The sequence below is a fragment of the Nestor notabilis genome, unplaced genomic scaffold, assembly GCF_000696875.1.
Source record: "Nestor notabilis isolate BGI_N333 unplaced genomic scaffold, ASM69687v1 scaffold15569, whole genome shotgun sequence".
Lineage (NCBI taxonomy): Eukaryota > Metazoa > Chordata > Aves > Psittaciformes > Psittacidae > Nestor > Nestor notabilis.
The window spans coordinates 27,334-43,603 of record NW_009943368.1 but is presented as its reverse complement, the minus strand read 5'-3'; the positions used below and the strand labels follow the sequence as shown (position 1 = coordinate 43,603).

The 16,270-nt window shown below is 38.0% G+C and overlaps 1 protein-coding gene across 1 annotated transcript in view; it reads left to right on the top strand.

Annotated features, from left to right (window-relative positions):
• The window catches only part of LOC104411470 (betaine--homocysteine S-methyltransferase 1), a 17,113-nt gene extending 1,207 nt beyond the window's left edge, over positions 1 to 15,906 (top strand). The window contains exons 2-9 of the mRNA XM_010021891.1: positions 18 to 93; positions 2,850 to 2,982; positions 7,211 to 7,329; positions 9,332 to 9,523; positions 10,109 to 10,256; positions 11,155 to 11,337; positions 14,987 to 15,215; positions 15,716 to 15,906. Coding sequence (XP_010020193.1) covers positions 18 to 93; positions 2,850 to 2,982; positions 7,211 to 7,329; positions 9,332 to 9,523; positions 10,109 to 10,256; positions 11,155 to 11,337; positions 14,987 to 15,215; positions 15,716 to 15,890 — 1,255 coding nt within the window. The 3' untranslated portion in view covers positions 15,891 to 15,906. The remainder of the gene's footprint in view (positions 1 to 17; positions 94 to 2,849; positions 2,983 to 7,210; positions 7,330 to 9,331; positions 9,524 to 10,108; positions 10,257 to 11,154; positions 11,338 to 14,986; positions 15,216 to 15,715) is intronic.
• The last annotated feature ends 364 nt before the right edge of the window (positions 15,907 to 16,270 follow it).

The window sequence follows — 16,270 nt, the reverse complement described above, 5'->3', positions numbered from 1 at the left end:
ACTCTTTCCATGGTTAGATACATTGACTATGTGTGCAACTTCCTTCCTGGCAGTGAAAGTAAAGCAGTAAATGGATGTCTCAAAAAAGTCTTGGTAAGATTTTCAAGGGCACTAATTCTTGTTATTTAAGACCAGATCACATGATAGTAAAATTCTGATCTGCATTACATATGAGCACACAGCTCCAGGTCTCTGGGGCAATAAAAAACAGTCTTGATGCTGAACTTACACTTAGTTATATGCTGATTGAGCCAATGGTATTTTGCCCAGTATAGATAAAGTAAAAAAATTTGTGAAGAGATGATATCAGACCTGTAATAGTTTGCCAAAGAGTTATTTCTATTTTAAGACAATCTGAGATGACAAAGTAAGACTGTATTAAATACTTTGTGCTTTGTAGTTGTCACCTGCTCTTAGATGCCCCAACACTAGGTTTAATATATCACCATGCATTACATATTAAGATACCATGGTGTATTCAATCATGGTTTATGTTACTTCTGTGTGTCAAAAGTGAAGACTATTTTGTTTAAAAAAAGCTAGAACTGTGAAGGAATAATGCTGTTAAATCCTGGAAATGACTTGTTAAATTAAAAATCTGTTAGTTGTAGTGCATGTGAATATAATACCTATATATGATGTCAGCATGTATCTATTACTCATTATTCAGTTAACAAGCAACAACTGAGGCTGCTCTTATGTTAAAGGTTTGGGTTTATTTCTTCTGCACTCCTGTTCTCTGCATATTAAACTTCTGAAGCAGGCTCTGTCTGTAAAAGATTCCTTGACAGACAGAGGGAGCAGGGACTCAACCAGTGATCCCTTGGGTGCCTTTCTCTGGCATAATTTGAGGCATTCTGTTACAGCTGCAAATTAGCTAATTGAAAACACAATCTTTACAAAGCCTCTGACATCTACATTTAGATCAGAATTGCCCTACCAGACAGGCATGACTAGTAAACTCATTATGAGTCACTGAGTTTTAGAGATTGAGTACTGCCGGTTGAGTTTTGCCCTGCTCCTGCAGGGCATACAGAATCATAGAACAGTTTGGGTTGGAGGGTACCTTCAAAGGTCATAAGATAAAAGAAAAGAAGGTAAAAGCTTTCACACTTTATTAAAGTTATAAAGTTAATAGGATCAATATTTCAGCAAGTCCACAATGTGTAATGGAATGTGCTGTGGAGATTTGCAAGCCAACATTTGTCCAAGCTTATCTAGCTGCACAGCAGCACTGTGTATAGAAGTCCCACCGCCTTGCTACCATTTCAGTGCCTCAGCCAAAAATGCCAACCCTCTCAGCCAGGCTTTATAACCTCTAAGTAGGCTTACTCTGCTGTGTTTGGTACTGGAACTGGCAGAGCTGACACAGTGCTCCTCCTTTTGGAAAAGCATACTCCCATACCATCTAAAGGGCAGTGCTGAGATGCCATAAATATTTGTCTTTCCTGGAAGTAAGGTGTGAGATAATTGAATCAATGAAGGAGAAATTATCAAGAAGATGATCTACTAAAGGCTGTAGGCTAATTATTAAAACCCCTTTCCTCTCAGCGCTACAACCACACTCCACAAAGCTTTTATTTTCCTCCTCTCTCAAATACCATCTACTGATATGCTACTGTGCCACCAAGAAAAGATAACTATGGAGGGAAATTTCAGTCTTACCTTTGATTAGTGCTTTTCCTGTAACCACTACCTTTGTTGATATAATAGGTCTGCATTCAACCACTTTTTGAAGTAAATAGAATTATAGTTGTAATACAACTGGAGAAATTAGTCCTGTTTAGTGTAATAGTAAGGTAATTTTTGGAAAATTTGAACAAGCCAATGAAGCAATGAAAATAATACATACTAAGTGCAACTGCTATACGTTGTTCTCGTTTTTTTCAATTTTACAAAAAAATATGCCATACTTCCTAGCAGGGAGTTCAAGGCAGAAGCAAGGTTAATCACAGGGTACTGTAAGGTTTGTAATTTGGCATCCTGTAATGCTTCAGAGCTGTGCAAAACAAGCAGGATTTTCTTTCATTTCTTATGTCTGGGTAAACAAACCCAGGCCTGTAAAAAGTCTGTCAGACAATGGAGGCCAGCATTTTGAGAATGCTTTATTTGGTAAGCATATGTGACACGCTTAACTTTTCTATGATACCTGTTGTGCCATCTTGTGTCACGAACTACTTGTGTAGCTCCTAAGGCTAAAGTAGCAAATCAGCTCATAAAGAGGTCAGTGATACTAGAGTTTCATTTTAAGAAGCTTCTCATGTAGTTTACAGGGGAATCTGAGATGGTATTTTACTTTCGTAGGCATGGAATTAGACAATTGTCTTTAGTTCTGGGTACTGTATCTCTGGAATACAATAAAACTGACTAATAAAAAATTCAACACAATATATATGAACATATTAAACAGACCATCTATCACTCTTTAAAGAGAAATTCAAGAAGGAAATTTATTGTTTTTTATTATTATGGCAAAGATGTTTTTGGTAGCACACAAATACTTGTCTGCTTTGTAAATAGAATCATAGAATAGTTAGGGTTGGAAAGGACCTTAAAATCACCTAGTTCCGCCCCCCCTATCATGGGCAGGGACACCTCACACTAAACCATGTCACCTAAGACTCCATCCAACCTGGCCTTGAACACTGCCAGGGATGGAACATTCACAACTTCCTTGGGCAACCCATTCTAGTGCCTCACTACCCTCACAGTAAAGAACTTCCTTATATCTAACCTAAACCTGAAACCCCTGTTTCAGTTTGAACCCAAATGCAGAAAATGGCAAAGACAAATGAAGCCCACAGAACTGAAGAACTGTAATTGTTAACCTGTCATTCTGCTTTCTTCAGGGTATTCTAGAGCGCTTAGATGCTGGAGAAATTGTGATTGGAGATGGAGGATTTGTCTTTGCTCTTGAAAAGAGGGGATACGTAAAAGCTGGGCCTTGGACTCCTGAAGCAACTGTAGAGCACCCACAAGCAGGTCAGTTTTACTGGGAAATGGTGGTCCTGTAGTGAATGTAAACATGGATATCTAAATAATAAATACAGGAAGATGTAGTAGGCTTTTAAATAGAAGAGTTACTTGACACTGTTAGAATTGCACTTTCAAGAACAGCCTAAGACTATATAGACGAAATGTTCATCTTGGAATCATAGGAAGACTGGGTTGGAAGAGACATTGAAGATCATCTAGCTCCACTCCCACTGCCATGGGCAAGGGCACCTTCTACTAGACCAGGCTGATCAAAGCCTCATCCAATCCAGCCTTGAACACTTTCAAGGATCTTACTCCTTTTTCTTGCTCTAACACTGGCCAAAAGCAGTTGGCTGGGTAAGAAAGAGTATGAGCAGTGCAGACATGTAGTGGTACCTCTCCAGAATGCTCTCCCAGTCTTCAACAATTTGCAATGCAGTGACTTTTTGACTCAGATATTGTATCTTCGTATTTAACATCATTCAATGATTTCTGTCTCTTGGATTTGTCTAGTCTGTCCTTGACTGATATAAAGCTTATAATTTAAAACATCTTGTGAAAAAGAATTCTTCTGTTAACTGCTTTGTTATGTTCTAGTCATTCTAGGACTTCTATATTGTTACAAATTACTATAGTTTGTTTATTAATTCTTTCAGGAAAATAGCAGCAGGTTTTAATAAACAATGGAATGATAGTATTTAATCTATCTGGCTCCATTGTGAAATGGGGAATGATAAACCTCAGAATAACCTAAGAATTGCAATAAAAATTTAATGGAATAACTCTCTTAAACTGGTCAGAATCAAAACGAGCAATCATTCTGTGCCTTCCAGCATAAAGATTATAGCGTTTAGCGTAAGTAGTGCAAAAGGAGATGCTATTATCTATTTATGTGGGCTTCATTACAAGATAGCATTTGCCCTAGTAGTGTGATGTGCAGTTAACCCCACAAGACAATTCAGAATATCCTGGAGAACAAAACAATTCTTTGTTCTAAGTGTTTGCCCCTTCAGATTAGTCCTTTCTCTATTCAGGGGGAGAAGGAAGAGGAAGGGAAGGAGGAGAGTGATTTTAGCCCTCAGAATTACACTGCTTTTTACACCTTAACTATTTATGCACCATAATCCTTCTCAGCCTTCATGTGTCACTTTGTGTGGCATGCCTAACTTAGGGTCATGGACAGCCTTAGATAATGCAGACTTCCAGCAAAGGTTTACAGGGTGATGAACTAATTTGCTAATTCTCATCTCCCTCTGAAATAGCACATCACCTCTCTCTGTTTCTCATCAACTTTACCTTTGTCTGCCCCTACACATTCCGTCTTACAAATTGTAGCACTTATTTCATGCTTTTTATTTCCACTTTGCTTACTTATTTTGCATCTCAAGAGCCCTTGATGCTTTCCACATGTATTTTTGGGAAGTTCAGATTTCAGTTCATGGGGAATGCAAGACATTGCCTTGCATAGGGGCAGTTGCAGATGGTTTGAATTGGCTAAATTGGCAAACATATTTGCTTTAAATGAGTGATCAGTAGTCATAGGTTAGAATCCAGCCTTCTAAGAATTGCTACTGATTTGCTAGAACATAATTGCTCATGTTTGTAAGATAGTTATTAATTTTTTAAAAGCCCCTCATAGGCTATTCATAAATACACCCTTCACTGGAAATGCATTCATTTCTATTCATGTAGTATGCAGACTCCTCTCCCTTACTGCTTTTGGCTCCTGCATGCTCAAAGGTCATGTTACTTTGAAAACAGGTGTAAAGAACAGAAGGAGCAACTGGCTGGGCCAGTGGGTGTAAATACGATACAACTACCAGACCTTCCTGTCTTTGTAAGGAAGGAAAGAAAAGGAGGGAGGTTCTGAGAATGCAGCAAGGAATGAAGAGTGCGGGGACTGAGTTCAAGGCCATCATATCCGTTACAAGAGAGAAGTTTTCAAGACTGACAAGTTTAGAAATTAGACCTAAATATTTCTTCTGAGCCAGATCAGATGCTGTTCTGCAGTGACCAATATGACCAATATGCATAGGCATGTGTTGCCCAATGCCCTGTTAGCTTAAGACTGTGCCTTTTGTGAAATATCCAACTCAAGGTGGATTTAAATGAAAACACAGTGTTATACAATCTGGCTCCTAAGTTGCATCAAATTGTTATTAGTCGTTTAGCCTCATATGTGGCTGTTATCTGCATTTCTAGAATGACGGAGAAATACACAAGAAGCAAATTAGAGTGGTTTGTGGTTTTGATAGTGCAGACTGCTATGGTCTTGGCAGTAGTGACAGTGTACTGATAAAAATGATTTGCCTGGGGTTGCGTGAGATTGAGGCTGATACTTAAACTCTATTCTTTCCCTCAAAATGAAGACCTATTTTAGAGTCTCCTGTTCACATACGTGATAGTTTGGGATATGAAGTTCCTTATTCACCTGTTAGATTATGTTTCATTTGCCTACCTATGTCACCATCCTTATTCACATAAATCCCAAGCATTCTTCTAGGAATGCAATAACTGTTTTTAAAGAGCACTAGCTATGGGGTAAAGAAATCTGGTTTATTATGGAAATGTCATGGAGCATTGGTGAAAACACTTGCAGATTATTTATTTTCTAATCCCAATTCCTGACTAGTTTTCATCAATGCTTCGTCTTTGGGGGGAATAGAAAAATGAACTACAGAACACTAGAAACGTATAGGGACAGCTCGTTTAGTTGGGATCAGTAGCCTATTTCAGTGCTGCAGAAAGAAGAATAATCAACTGCATTAGGCATGTTTTCACTCTGCTTAAAAGTTGTAGGATTGAAATGCAACCCTCGTAGTTCAGGCTGATTCCAGGGACTTTTTGAACTGTAGCTATAACCTGCGTTCCTGGATAGGTCTTTGTGATGGCTGGGAAAAGCAGCATTGTGTTAAATCACAGTGTTGGTTCCCAAGACCGTAATTAGAAATGAGGTAAAGTACCAGTAGAGAAGAGCAAGGAACACTACACCTTTCTTTCAACAACAGCAGACCTAGTTGCATGTATGCAGATTGATTCTAGCAACAAAAACTGCTGTTTGAGCTACTCTGGCATAGAATGCTGTTTTTGTTTCAGCAGAGGGGAGTAATTTTATTCTCATGACACATTCACACATTTCCCTAACAACACAGATTGTCTGTAGACAATGAGATATAATAAACCAGTACTTCAGGAAAACTTTTCTAAACATCTGCCACAGAAACCACAGTGTTCTTGTGTCTGTGTACGGTATCGAGGGAATAAATTATTCCTGTACTTGCTATTTTAAATCTGTTTTACATGACCATTAGTGTGTTAGAAATTATTATAATTATTGTTCTTCAGGTATATATATAAAATCAATTGACATCTCCTGTTCTGTTCCTGCTGTGACAATTGCAATGTACTGTTTACAGCGAAGAAGGCAGAACTACCATTACAGAGCCTTCTTCCAAAGGCCAAATGTAGGAAATTTGTCCATTAAAAATAATGCTGACTTATCTTTCAAATGAAGCATTTGCTTTGTAGCAAAATCATCATGTTCAGACTTATGAGAAGAATTAAGTTTCTGTTGTGATTCACTTTTCTGGAGCAAGAAATCGTCTTTCAATTAAGGGTGTATTTAGCAAAGCAGCTTTGGTTTTGGCTGACTAGACTCAGCTAGAGTTTTCTAGGGAGACAAACCCAGAAAGTCCAAAATGGAGAAAGTAATGGAACTCTGTATTCTTCTACGTAAATATCATCTTGCCTTGTATTTGTTTCCACAATACTTTCTTCTGTTTTCTTCTTCATAGTCTAGAAGCTAAGAAAATAAACCTTTTTCATTTGATGATCCTTTTGTCTGCTCTTCCTTGTTATGCTTACATGTTCTTTTATCAGATGTCTGCTTTCCCTTCCTACATCAGTATGCAGTTCTATAAAATGAAGCTAGGAGGTCTGAAGGACTGCAGGAAGTAAAAGGTGGCATCCAAAATGGAAGCTACTGATAAACTAAATATAAATCTTCAGTCATTTTTAACAGAGAATAACTAAGGAGAAATTTTTCTACCTAATGTTCTGACAGTGAGAAGAAAGAAATTTTACACAGACTGGAGGAGTGCTTCTACTCTCCCATAATGGGTCTTCTAGTAAACACTTATTTATAGTAACATTACTTCAGTACACATTTAATTTTGGGATAGCAACAGTGATAACTGTAGAAAACATCTCTTCTTTGTCGCTTCATTCTTTGCAGTTCGTCAGCTTCACCGGGAATTCCTCAGAGCTGGATCCAATGTTCTACAGACATTCACCTTTTATGCCAGTGAGGACAAACTAGAGAACAGGGGCAATTATGTAGCTGAGAAACTAAGTGTGAGTAGAACTCTGTTTTGATGGAGATATGAAATAAATGGATTAATTTCAAAAGGTTTAGCAGAGATATTATCGAGTGCTTTCACAGTTTGTCATAACAGTTGTGGCTATATTTGAGGACTAGAGAATGAGATGATGCAGTTTCAGAGTGTGGAATAGCAAGAAAGACAAAAAAAAAGGGGGGAGGGAAGGATGAAGAGAGGAAAGAGGATGTCCACATAGTATTTTTTTCCATCTGAGGAGATTAATTTGCTGGTGTGTTGATACAAAATGTATAGGGAGGACTAAATGCACAGACAGCACAATCAGTGAAAAAAACCAGATGCTTTAACATCCAGAGAAACAAAAAACAACTTTAAAAGTGCTGAAGAATCCTCAACAATGAGTGGCTAATGAGAATGGAATGTTTTTTAGAACCATGTCTTCAGTAAAGTAACAACTTAAAAATACAAGGTATACACAGTGGTCAATATTTCCCTTCTCATGTGTAAGGGTAATCTGTTATAGCAATACAAGTACCATGTCTGTGTTTTCTTACCACCTACACAAAGAAGTTGTATGCTGTCAGGCATGTTCACTAGGTGAAGGCCCCAGCTCCACTAGGACTTCTGGCACAAACATTCCTAGATAGTTCCTTTGAGACTAGAAAGTTTCAGAGATTAGAGAAAAAGTGTTTTCTCTGATCCTTTCCCGTTTGGTCCTATTGTCTGTTTCAACCTTTGCAAAACAGAGAAGATTCTCCGGGGATCAGGGAAGAAGGAATATCTTTGTATCTGTGATGACAACCCAAGCCAGAAATTTGAACACTCTGGACAATCTGGGAAGCACTCGAGGCTTAATTAAGAGGTCATACCAAAATGTCTTGTGACCAAATATATTTGAAATGCTGCACCTTCACATTCAATAGACACAACATCGAAATGTCTGAAGTGGTAGTCCTAGAACAGTGCCTCTGGAACAAGCCATGCTGCAACTCTTGCTGCCATGCAAAATTATAAGAAGAGCTGTGAAAGCACCTGGTACTGGGAATGCATTGCTCTAAAGCTTTCAAGATTGATTCTCTGTCAGTTCTAGAAGCATGTTCCTCCAGGCTTTAACTGGTTTACGGCTCCGCCTCTCAGGGTTCCCAAATATGTACCTGAGCACAACTGCAAATGGAAGACAGTCTGTCAGCAATACCCCTAAAAATCACCTGGGTCTTTTGAGGCAGCCATGAGAAACTTCATCTGAAAGAAACTTCATCTGAAAACTAAGTAGTCCATGGACTGCAGAGAAACCTGCTTGAATCAGCACTTATCTATCACAAATAATGATTCTTTTCCCAAAATATTTTTTTCCCCAGCTTAACCTCTTCTTCACAAGCTGTTCCAGTCATCCTGATTTAGGTATAGATGGAATGTGCCTTTCAGTGTAGGTGATTAATTAATCATGTATACTGATTCATTAATGATAAGTTTCCCTTTACTATTCTTAAACTGGTAAATTTAATATCAGACAATTAATAATATCTTTCAAAAAATGTCTTAAATAGTTCTGTATGAACATTATATCTTAAATTTTGTGAGTTCTCAAAATACTAAAATACATTAAAAAAAAGACAAAACAACTGAAATTACTACACGTTGTTTTCCACCCACAAAGTATCAGAATTAAACCATACATATAAGTGTAACTTACTCATTTTTTAAGAAGCAAAAAGAATTCCACTTCATACTAAATATTTGCTTTTTAGGGACTATTCATGTAAGATGTATTAAAGGTAATATATTTTTGTAGTATTTGATAATACGATAATCTAGAGGTGGCAAGAAATTTGTTTCCTAGTGTTTGGTAATTTTTTGAAAGATCTTAATCTTCCTAATCAATGTTATTAAGAAACCATTTAAATTACAGAAGAATATGAAGAAGCCATTATAGATTTTGACTCTTTTTGTACTTTTTGTGCTCTGAAGTTACACACATATCTCTGGCCAGGTAAAACTAGTAATCTATATTCATACAGAGCCAGAAAGTGAATGAAGCTGCTTGTGACATTGCAAGAGAAGTGGCTGCTGAAGGTGATGCTTTAGTGGCTGGAGGAGTCAGTCAAACACCATCATATTTAAGCTGCAAGGATAAAGCAGAGGTTAAAGCAGTCTTTCGAAAGCAACTGGATATCTTTATGAAGAAGAATGTGGACTTCCTAATTGCAGAGGTAAATCTGTAAAAAAAAGTATATTCCTTCAACAGGCACAGTGTTAACTACAGTATGTCTAGTCTGTGTTAGGACTACAGTTATCTACTGCTTCCTCCTTTAAAATTTTCTGTTGTGCTTTTATTCCAATAGCACCAGGTATTTTTCTAAATGCACGATAGCATCTGCAAGCATCCTAAAATAGGAACCCTGAAACCTGAATTTCTACCTCAGTCAAATCAAATTCTGTATTGGTGTGAAAAGGATAGGTTAATGTGATCTTGACTACTTCCTATTTCCTCCCATACTGTAACCAACCTAAGGTCACTTTTCTGTATGAAAATAGTTCTTTAGGGATTAATCCCTGGTTAACTTCCTGTATGGGCATTCTTATTGCGAAACAACAGTATAATTACTTTTTATTTAGTTTCACTTACTGACTTTAAAATCCTTTTTCAACTGTGTAGTCAGTGAATTCAATTGAATTCTGTAAGTGTAAATCGGAAAATAATCCAGTTGTATTCTAGTGAATTTGGGATCTGGATTAATGTATTCATACTTCACCTCCCAGAAACAGAAAAGTAGTCCACTTTTAATTTCTTTCAGTATTTTGAACATGTTGAAGAGGCTGTCTGGGCAGTTGAAGTTCTAAAAGAATCTGGTAAGCCAGTTGCAGCTACAATGTGCATTGGTCCAGAAGGAGACATGCATGGTATTCCACCTGGACAATGTGCTGTCCAACTGGTAAAGGCTGGTAAGAACCTCTTTCAATATTCCCTTTAAAAGTATGAAACAAAGTAAAGTCCTTAAGTATTGAGATAAATGTATGTGTATCTCAATTAGGTAGCTTCCCAATTCTGTCTAATATAAGTTTGGAACACGTAGGAAAGTTTTTATGTGTACTTTACTACAGCAGACTTGTAAAAAAACAAGAAACAAATAAGAACGCAGCTATGAAATCCTTGTTAACCAGGCTGGTATTGGAACCAATAGCCATGGCCTGCTGATACTGAAAAGAGCAAAATCCTTAATCCACTCAAATTTCATAACAAAGCCAACTGCAAATTATGGAAACATAAGCAGAATCCAAAGCCACCTTTGATTCTCTACTTATGTTTTTAGAAATGTATGGAGCACAGTTCAAATCCACAATGAGAGAATAAGAGGATGAAAACATTTTGTCTTTTTGCCCATCAAAGGCTGTGTTTTCTGCAGGACAAGGGGAAGGGCAGAAGAAATGTATCAGGGGCATGATGAAGGATGGTGGAGGGGTTTATTATGTCTGCTCTGAACTACTCTCTCCCTTTGGAGTTAGAACTGAAATTCAAAGGCAGAACCTGTGTTAGGAACCTGCTAGCTATTTGCATGTGTATGTATATAACTAGTCTTCACTGATGACACACTTATAAGAAAAGCAACTGTACAAGGGTGGACATACGTTTCACCATCATCAGGAAGGTAAAGAGGAGTGTAACTGAGATGTAAATGGAACAATCAACCTCAGGAGAGTTGAGGCTTGCTCTAACCGAACTGCCTTGTTTTCATGATGCTGGTGTAAAGATGGAGTGGTCTGCTTCTGGAGTGCTGTGGCTAAGAATCTTCATCTCCCACTTCCTGGGGAGATGTGATTTGAAGCTATTTTCCTCTCCTAGGTGCTTCTATTGTTGGAGTCAACTGCCATTTTGATCCAGATACTTCCCTGGAAACCGTAAAGTTGATGAAAGAGGGCTTGCAGGCAGCTAAACTGAAAGCCCACCTGATGTCCCAACCACTTGCTTTCCATACACCTGACTGTGGAAAGCAGGGTTTCATTGATCTTCCAGAATTTCCCTTTGGTAAGACAAGGGTATCTTTTTGTTTTGTCTGTTTGTTTTCATTTTCCGTGCCTGTTCTCTCCCCCTGTTCCCCTCCCCCACCAGCTTTTAGTACTGTTGAAGCTGCAAGGTGTTCTTCTGTACAATAAGATGAGTCCAAATTATCCTGTCTGGCATTTTCCACAACCTAAACTCCATTAGAAAATATAGTTCTTCTTATGCTATGGAATCGTGTTGGGGAAAGCTATGAACAGTCCAAAGAAATTAACAAGAGCAAATATACTACAAGACCCCCAGTGTTCAGGTTGTGACACCTATCCCATCAGCCCTATAATGTTTTTTTACCCATGTAAGGATTTAATGTACAATGCATATGCAGAACTGGATATAGGTGCATGATTACTGCATTCATAATGGTTCAGTCATGCAAGTGTAACTGTCTGATGTAAGTGAAATTAGAGAGAAACAAGAAGAGGGAATATATTCTTTGATGTTGCTAACAAATGGATTAGCAGTTTCAAGATGGATTCAGCACATGTCTGCTCAGGAAAACTTCTACAAAGACTGAAAGATTCAGCTGCTTTAGGTGTATATAAAGCTTGTGTATTTAGGCTTATTTCCCCCGGCAAGGTAGAACTTTGCATCCCTTTGAGATAAGAGGACAAAATCAGCCTAAACATTTTAAAATTGATTAGAAAAATGCTTTAATTTTTGGTTATCATACCCACTTCTTTTCAAGATCAGATTATAAAACAAGGTATTGAAACATTTGAAATTTGAATTTGTAGCAAAAAGAAAAATTAAGATAGATGTGATTTTTCAGGAAGGTTATTTTTAAATTTCCTCTTTACACAACTGAAGGAAAGAAGCATGAGCCTGAGGTATTCATTAAATGATAATAACATGTCTGAGTTCTGAAAATATTCTGGGATGTTTAAAAGTGTTAAGAACTCGTTTATCCTATTCATTCGTTCATGTAACTCCTGATTGCAAACAAAAAAAGTCTAGAACAGATGCAGTAAGTAATCAAGTGAATTGAATGATTCACTCTTTGCATTGTTGTTACGGTTCTTGGATTCTCTTTTATAAGCAACCTGTATAAGATTTCAGCTTGTAGAAATTTCGTGAGTCAACTGGAGAAGGCTGGTTCTGTGAATGCTTCCCATGCCCAGAAGGAGTAACTGATCACTTGGCGGCAGACTTTCAGTTTGGTAAATCATTGTTAAACTGACCCAGTTAAGTCTGGGGTTTGTGGAAGGCAACATGCACAAATCAGTTTTTAGATAGTGTACATAACCTCTGTACAGGCCAACAAGATCTCAGCCTTTAGGAAAGCATTGGTTATGTTGTATTGGCAAACTTCAGCACCTAGACACCAGCAGTATTTAGTTATCTTTAGAACTTTTTCCTATGTTCTGTGTTTTCCCTTCTGTGTTACTGCAGTCGGCCTAAGATGTCACCGGTTAAGCAAGGACAATGTTTCAGAAAGAAATGTCCCAGACATTCAAAGCATAACCAAGTATTTCAAGAGTAAATATATAGAGTGGCTAAACCTAGGAGCATGTTACAAGGTTCTCATCAAAAAAATTACAAAAATTTCAATCTCTTTACTATAAATATTAGTATAAATGTTAAGCTATAGATATTTAATTCTGAATAAAGCCAAGAAAAGAAATGCATTGACAGGCATGGAAAATAGAATGTTAGTCAATTTTGGGAATGGGAAAATCCCACAAAATGTAATCCACACGACAACTTCTTTTCCCAGAATAGTGCTTGTTTTCAGTCACCACCTGTTACCACCCATGTGACTGGTTCTTATGGGGGGGCCTGTCCCTGTTTCTTCAGAGAGATTACGTTGTTGCTGTCCTTACACTTTTGAAGCACGAGGACCGATTCATACAATCATAGAATGGTTTAGGTTGAAAGGGACCTTAAAGACCATCTCAACTGCTCTATAGGTCCCCAGGGTCTTCCTTGTTTCCCTTTTTAAAAAGAGGTGCACTGTTTCTCCTTTTCCAGTCACAGGGAACCTCACCAGACTGCCATGCCTTCGCACACATGATGTATAGTGGCTTAGCCACTTCATCCGCCAGTTCCCTTAGGACCCGCAGGTGGATTTCATCAGGTTCTATGGACTATGGCAGGGTGCATGATGAAGAGGACAGGGAAGCACTCTGTACTGTTCCCATGAAGCTTAGTCACCTATAGAGCTATAAACTGAGTGCAAGGTGTTGCATTCTTACTGTTGATCATTTTGTATCAGTTTTGCATTACCTTTTTAATGATATATGAGAGACAATGAAATGACAAATTGTGCTTTTGATGGTTTCTCTCATGTCTGCAGGACTGTACACAAGCTTACTTTTATTAAGCAGCTTTCATCTGTTTTTCCTTCTGATATTACATCATCTACTTTTCCTTTGTCCAGTCTTTCCCTCTGAGACCAACAATTTTCTTTTTAAGAACATTTCTTTTTTTTTTTTTTTTCCCCTTCTGCTTCTTATTTTCTGAACCTGTTTCTTTACTACCTCTTAGACTTAGAGTAGATTTGCTTTTTATCATCTTCTTGCATGTTAAGCATTTTTGGGAAAGGATGTATGGAGGAGAATTCTACCTTTCTGCTGTGTTACTGGAGCCTTGCTACCTCACCACAGCTTCTTTGCCCAGTGGAGTGCTCAGTGCATAGACACCATGCTGCACTGGCCTGATAACCATGCTGATTCATCACCTGGAGTGTGCATAAAGAAGTGAGAGGATTTTTATTCCTTTATTCCTGTATTTCTATTCCTTAAAGTTTCTTTTTCAGTCCCTGGTATTTTCTTCCCAGTTCTGTCACTCTTGTGCCTCTTCCCTTTGATGTATGTTTTTCCTTGTCCTTTTCATTGTTCATTTTCTGCTCCTTTCTTTCCACAAGTCCTCTCAGCTCTATTATCAATCACTCTGCTTACTACAACCTGCAACAGGGAGAAGGGTTCAAAATAAAGATTGCATCCTCACTTATCTACACACAGAACTTTCCACAAGGAACAAAGCAGTTTTAGGCAGCAATCTGTTAACAGCTCGGATTATAACTAAGTAAGGGATGGGCTATGAAATAGCTATGGATCCCAGCTGTCAGTGAAACAACTGGCTGCTACTAGCTGATCATGGAAAACAATGTATTAAGCATTCCTGAGGAATAATGAGCAGGCTTATTCCTGTTGCAGGTAGGCTGATACCTTCTTTCACAGATTAAAGTACTGCAACAGTATTTCCCAGATATTGAGTGTTTATGAGGAACTCTTTAGAAATGTGGACGTAACATTGCAAGTATTCCAATGCTCCAGCTAAGAACTCTGGCACAATGGCAAGCATGTGACTTAATGCTTGAGTTTCAGAAGAATCAGAAATATTTCAGAAGCTTAGTATCGGAAGATAGTAGGTGCTGTTTTGCAAGGCGAAAAAAGCTTAGAAGCATAGCCCAGGGGAGCACAGGAGAATCTGAAAGCTAGTCTTCTGAAAGTTTGCATAATTAATTCTGATTATTATCAATCAGTTCAAACATGTGTATTTATGTTTACAACCAGTTTTGCAAACAATGTGCAAGTGTTCCAACAACATGATTTCTTACCAAAAATTGTGCTGAAATGGAACATGGTGAAAACTTAAGATATGAATGTCTTTGCAGCTTTGGAGCCAAGAATTGTAAGCAGATGGGATATTCAAAATTATGCAAGAAAGGCCTATGACTTAGGAATTCGTTACATTGGAGGTTGCTGTGGATTTGAGCCATATCATATCCGAGCAATAGCTGAGGAGCTGGCTCCTGAAAGAGGATTTTTGCCAGAAGCTTCTGAGAAACATGGTAGCTGGGGCAATAGCCTGAGCATGCATACCAAACCCTGGGTCAGAGCAAGGTACGTATATCTGACCTGGAAAGCAGACCAACATACTCCTTGCAAAAGCTTATATTGGTCCATGCAGCAGACTGGCTTAAATGATTTGGAGGTCTAAATATTACTGTAAACATTCTATGTGTTAATAGTTTTGAAGAATTAAATCTGATTGGAGACCAGGGAAAGGGGTGAAGGGGCAGTAGGAGAGGTCCAGAAATTCTCATCCCTCTTTAAACTGAAGATTTGATCTGAATTATTGTGGAAATAATAAATGAAATTGAAGATTGAAAACTGTAAAACAGATAGTAATGGTGAGTTTCTTACAATGTTTCTTTAATGAAAATGTATTTCTTAAGCATGTAGCAGTTCATCACGTTTTCATTCATACTTCTGTGTATAATACAGAGATATGTCAGTCTGTGCAAGTTAGATGACCCTCTGCAATGGTCATCTAAGCCATATTTCCTTTACTGTTGTGAGGTGCTGGAAAAAAAAACCCTGAATTTCCTTTTCTTTCTTAGGGCAAGAAAAGAATACTGGGAGAATCTGAAGCCTGCTTCAGGCAGACCATATTGTCCTTCAATGTCAAAGCCAGATGGCTGGGGAGTGACCAAAGGAGCCAGGGAGCTGATGCAACAGAAAGAAGCGACAAGTGAACAACAGTTGAAGGAGCTCTTCCAGAAACAGAAGTTCTAATCCACTGCATTCTCTGTTAACTAAGTGCCATTAATTGGGTAGACACAGAAATACGTGAAAAGTGATAATTGGCTTAAGCTAACTGTGAAAAGAGAAAAAGCCATCTATAAGTACGGTTATCAATGGACTTCCACTCCAGAGTCTGTTTTCAGTTTAGGTTATGTAGGAGCTTCCTCAGACCTCAAAGATTGTTGAGGGCTACTTCAGGGACACATAGGCTGTTAGTGCTTCAGACACACAGTTATCTGTAGTTGCTTTCTTGATTTCAAAAGAATAAAAGTAAACTGGAAAATACATCTTACATTGGAATCAAAAAATAAGGAGAATGAGATCTTACAGGATTTTCTTATATGGAGGAGAAAGGTTCAGAGAACTTTTAA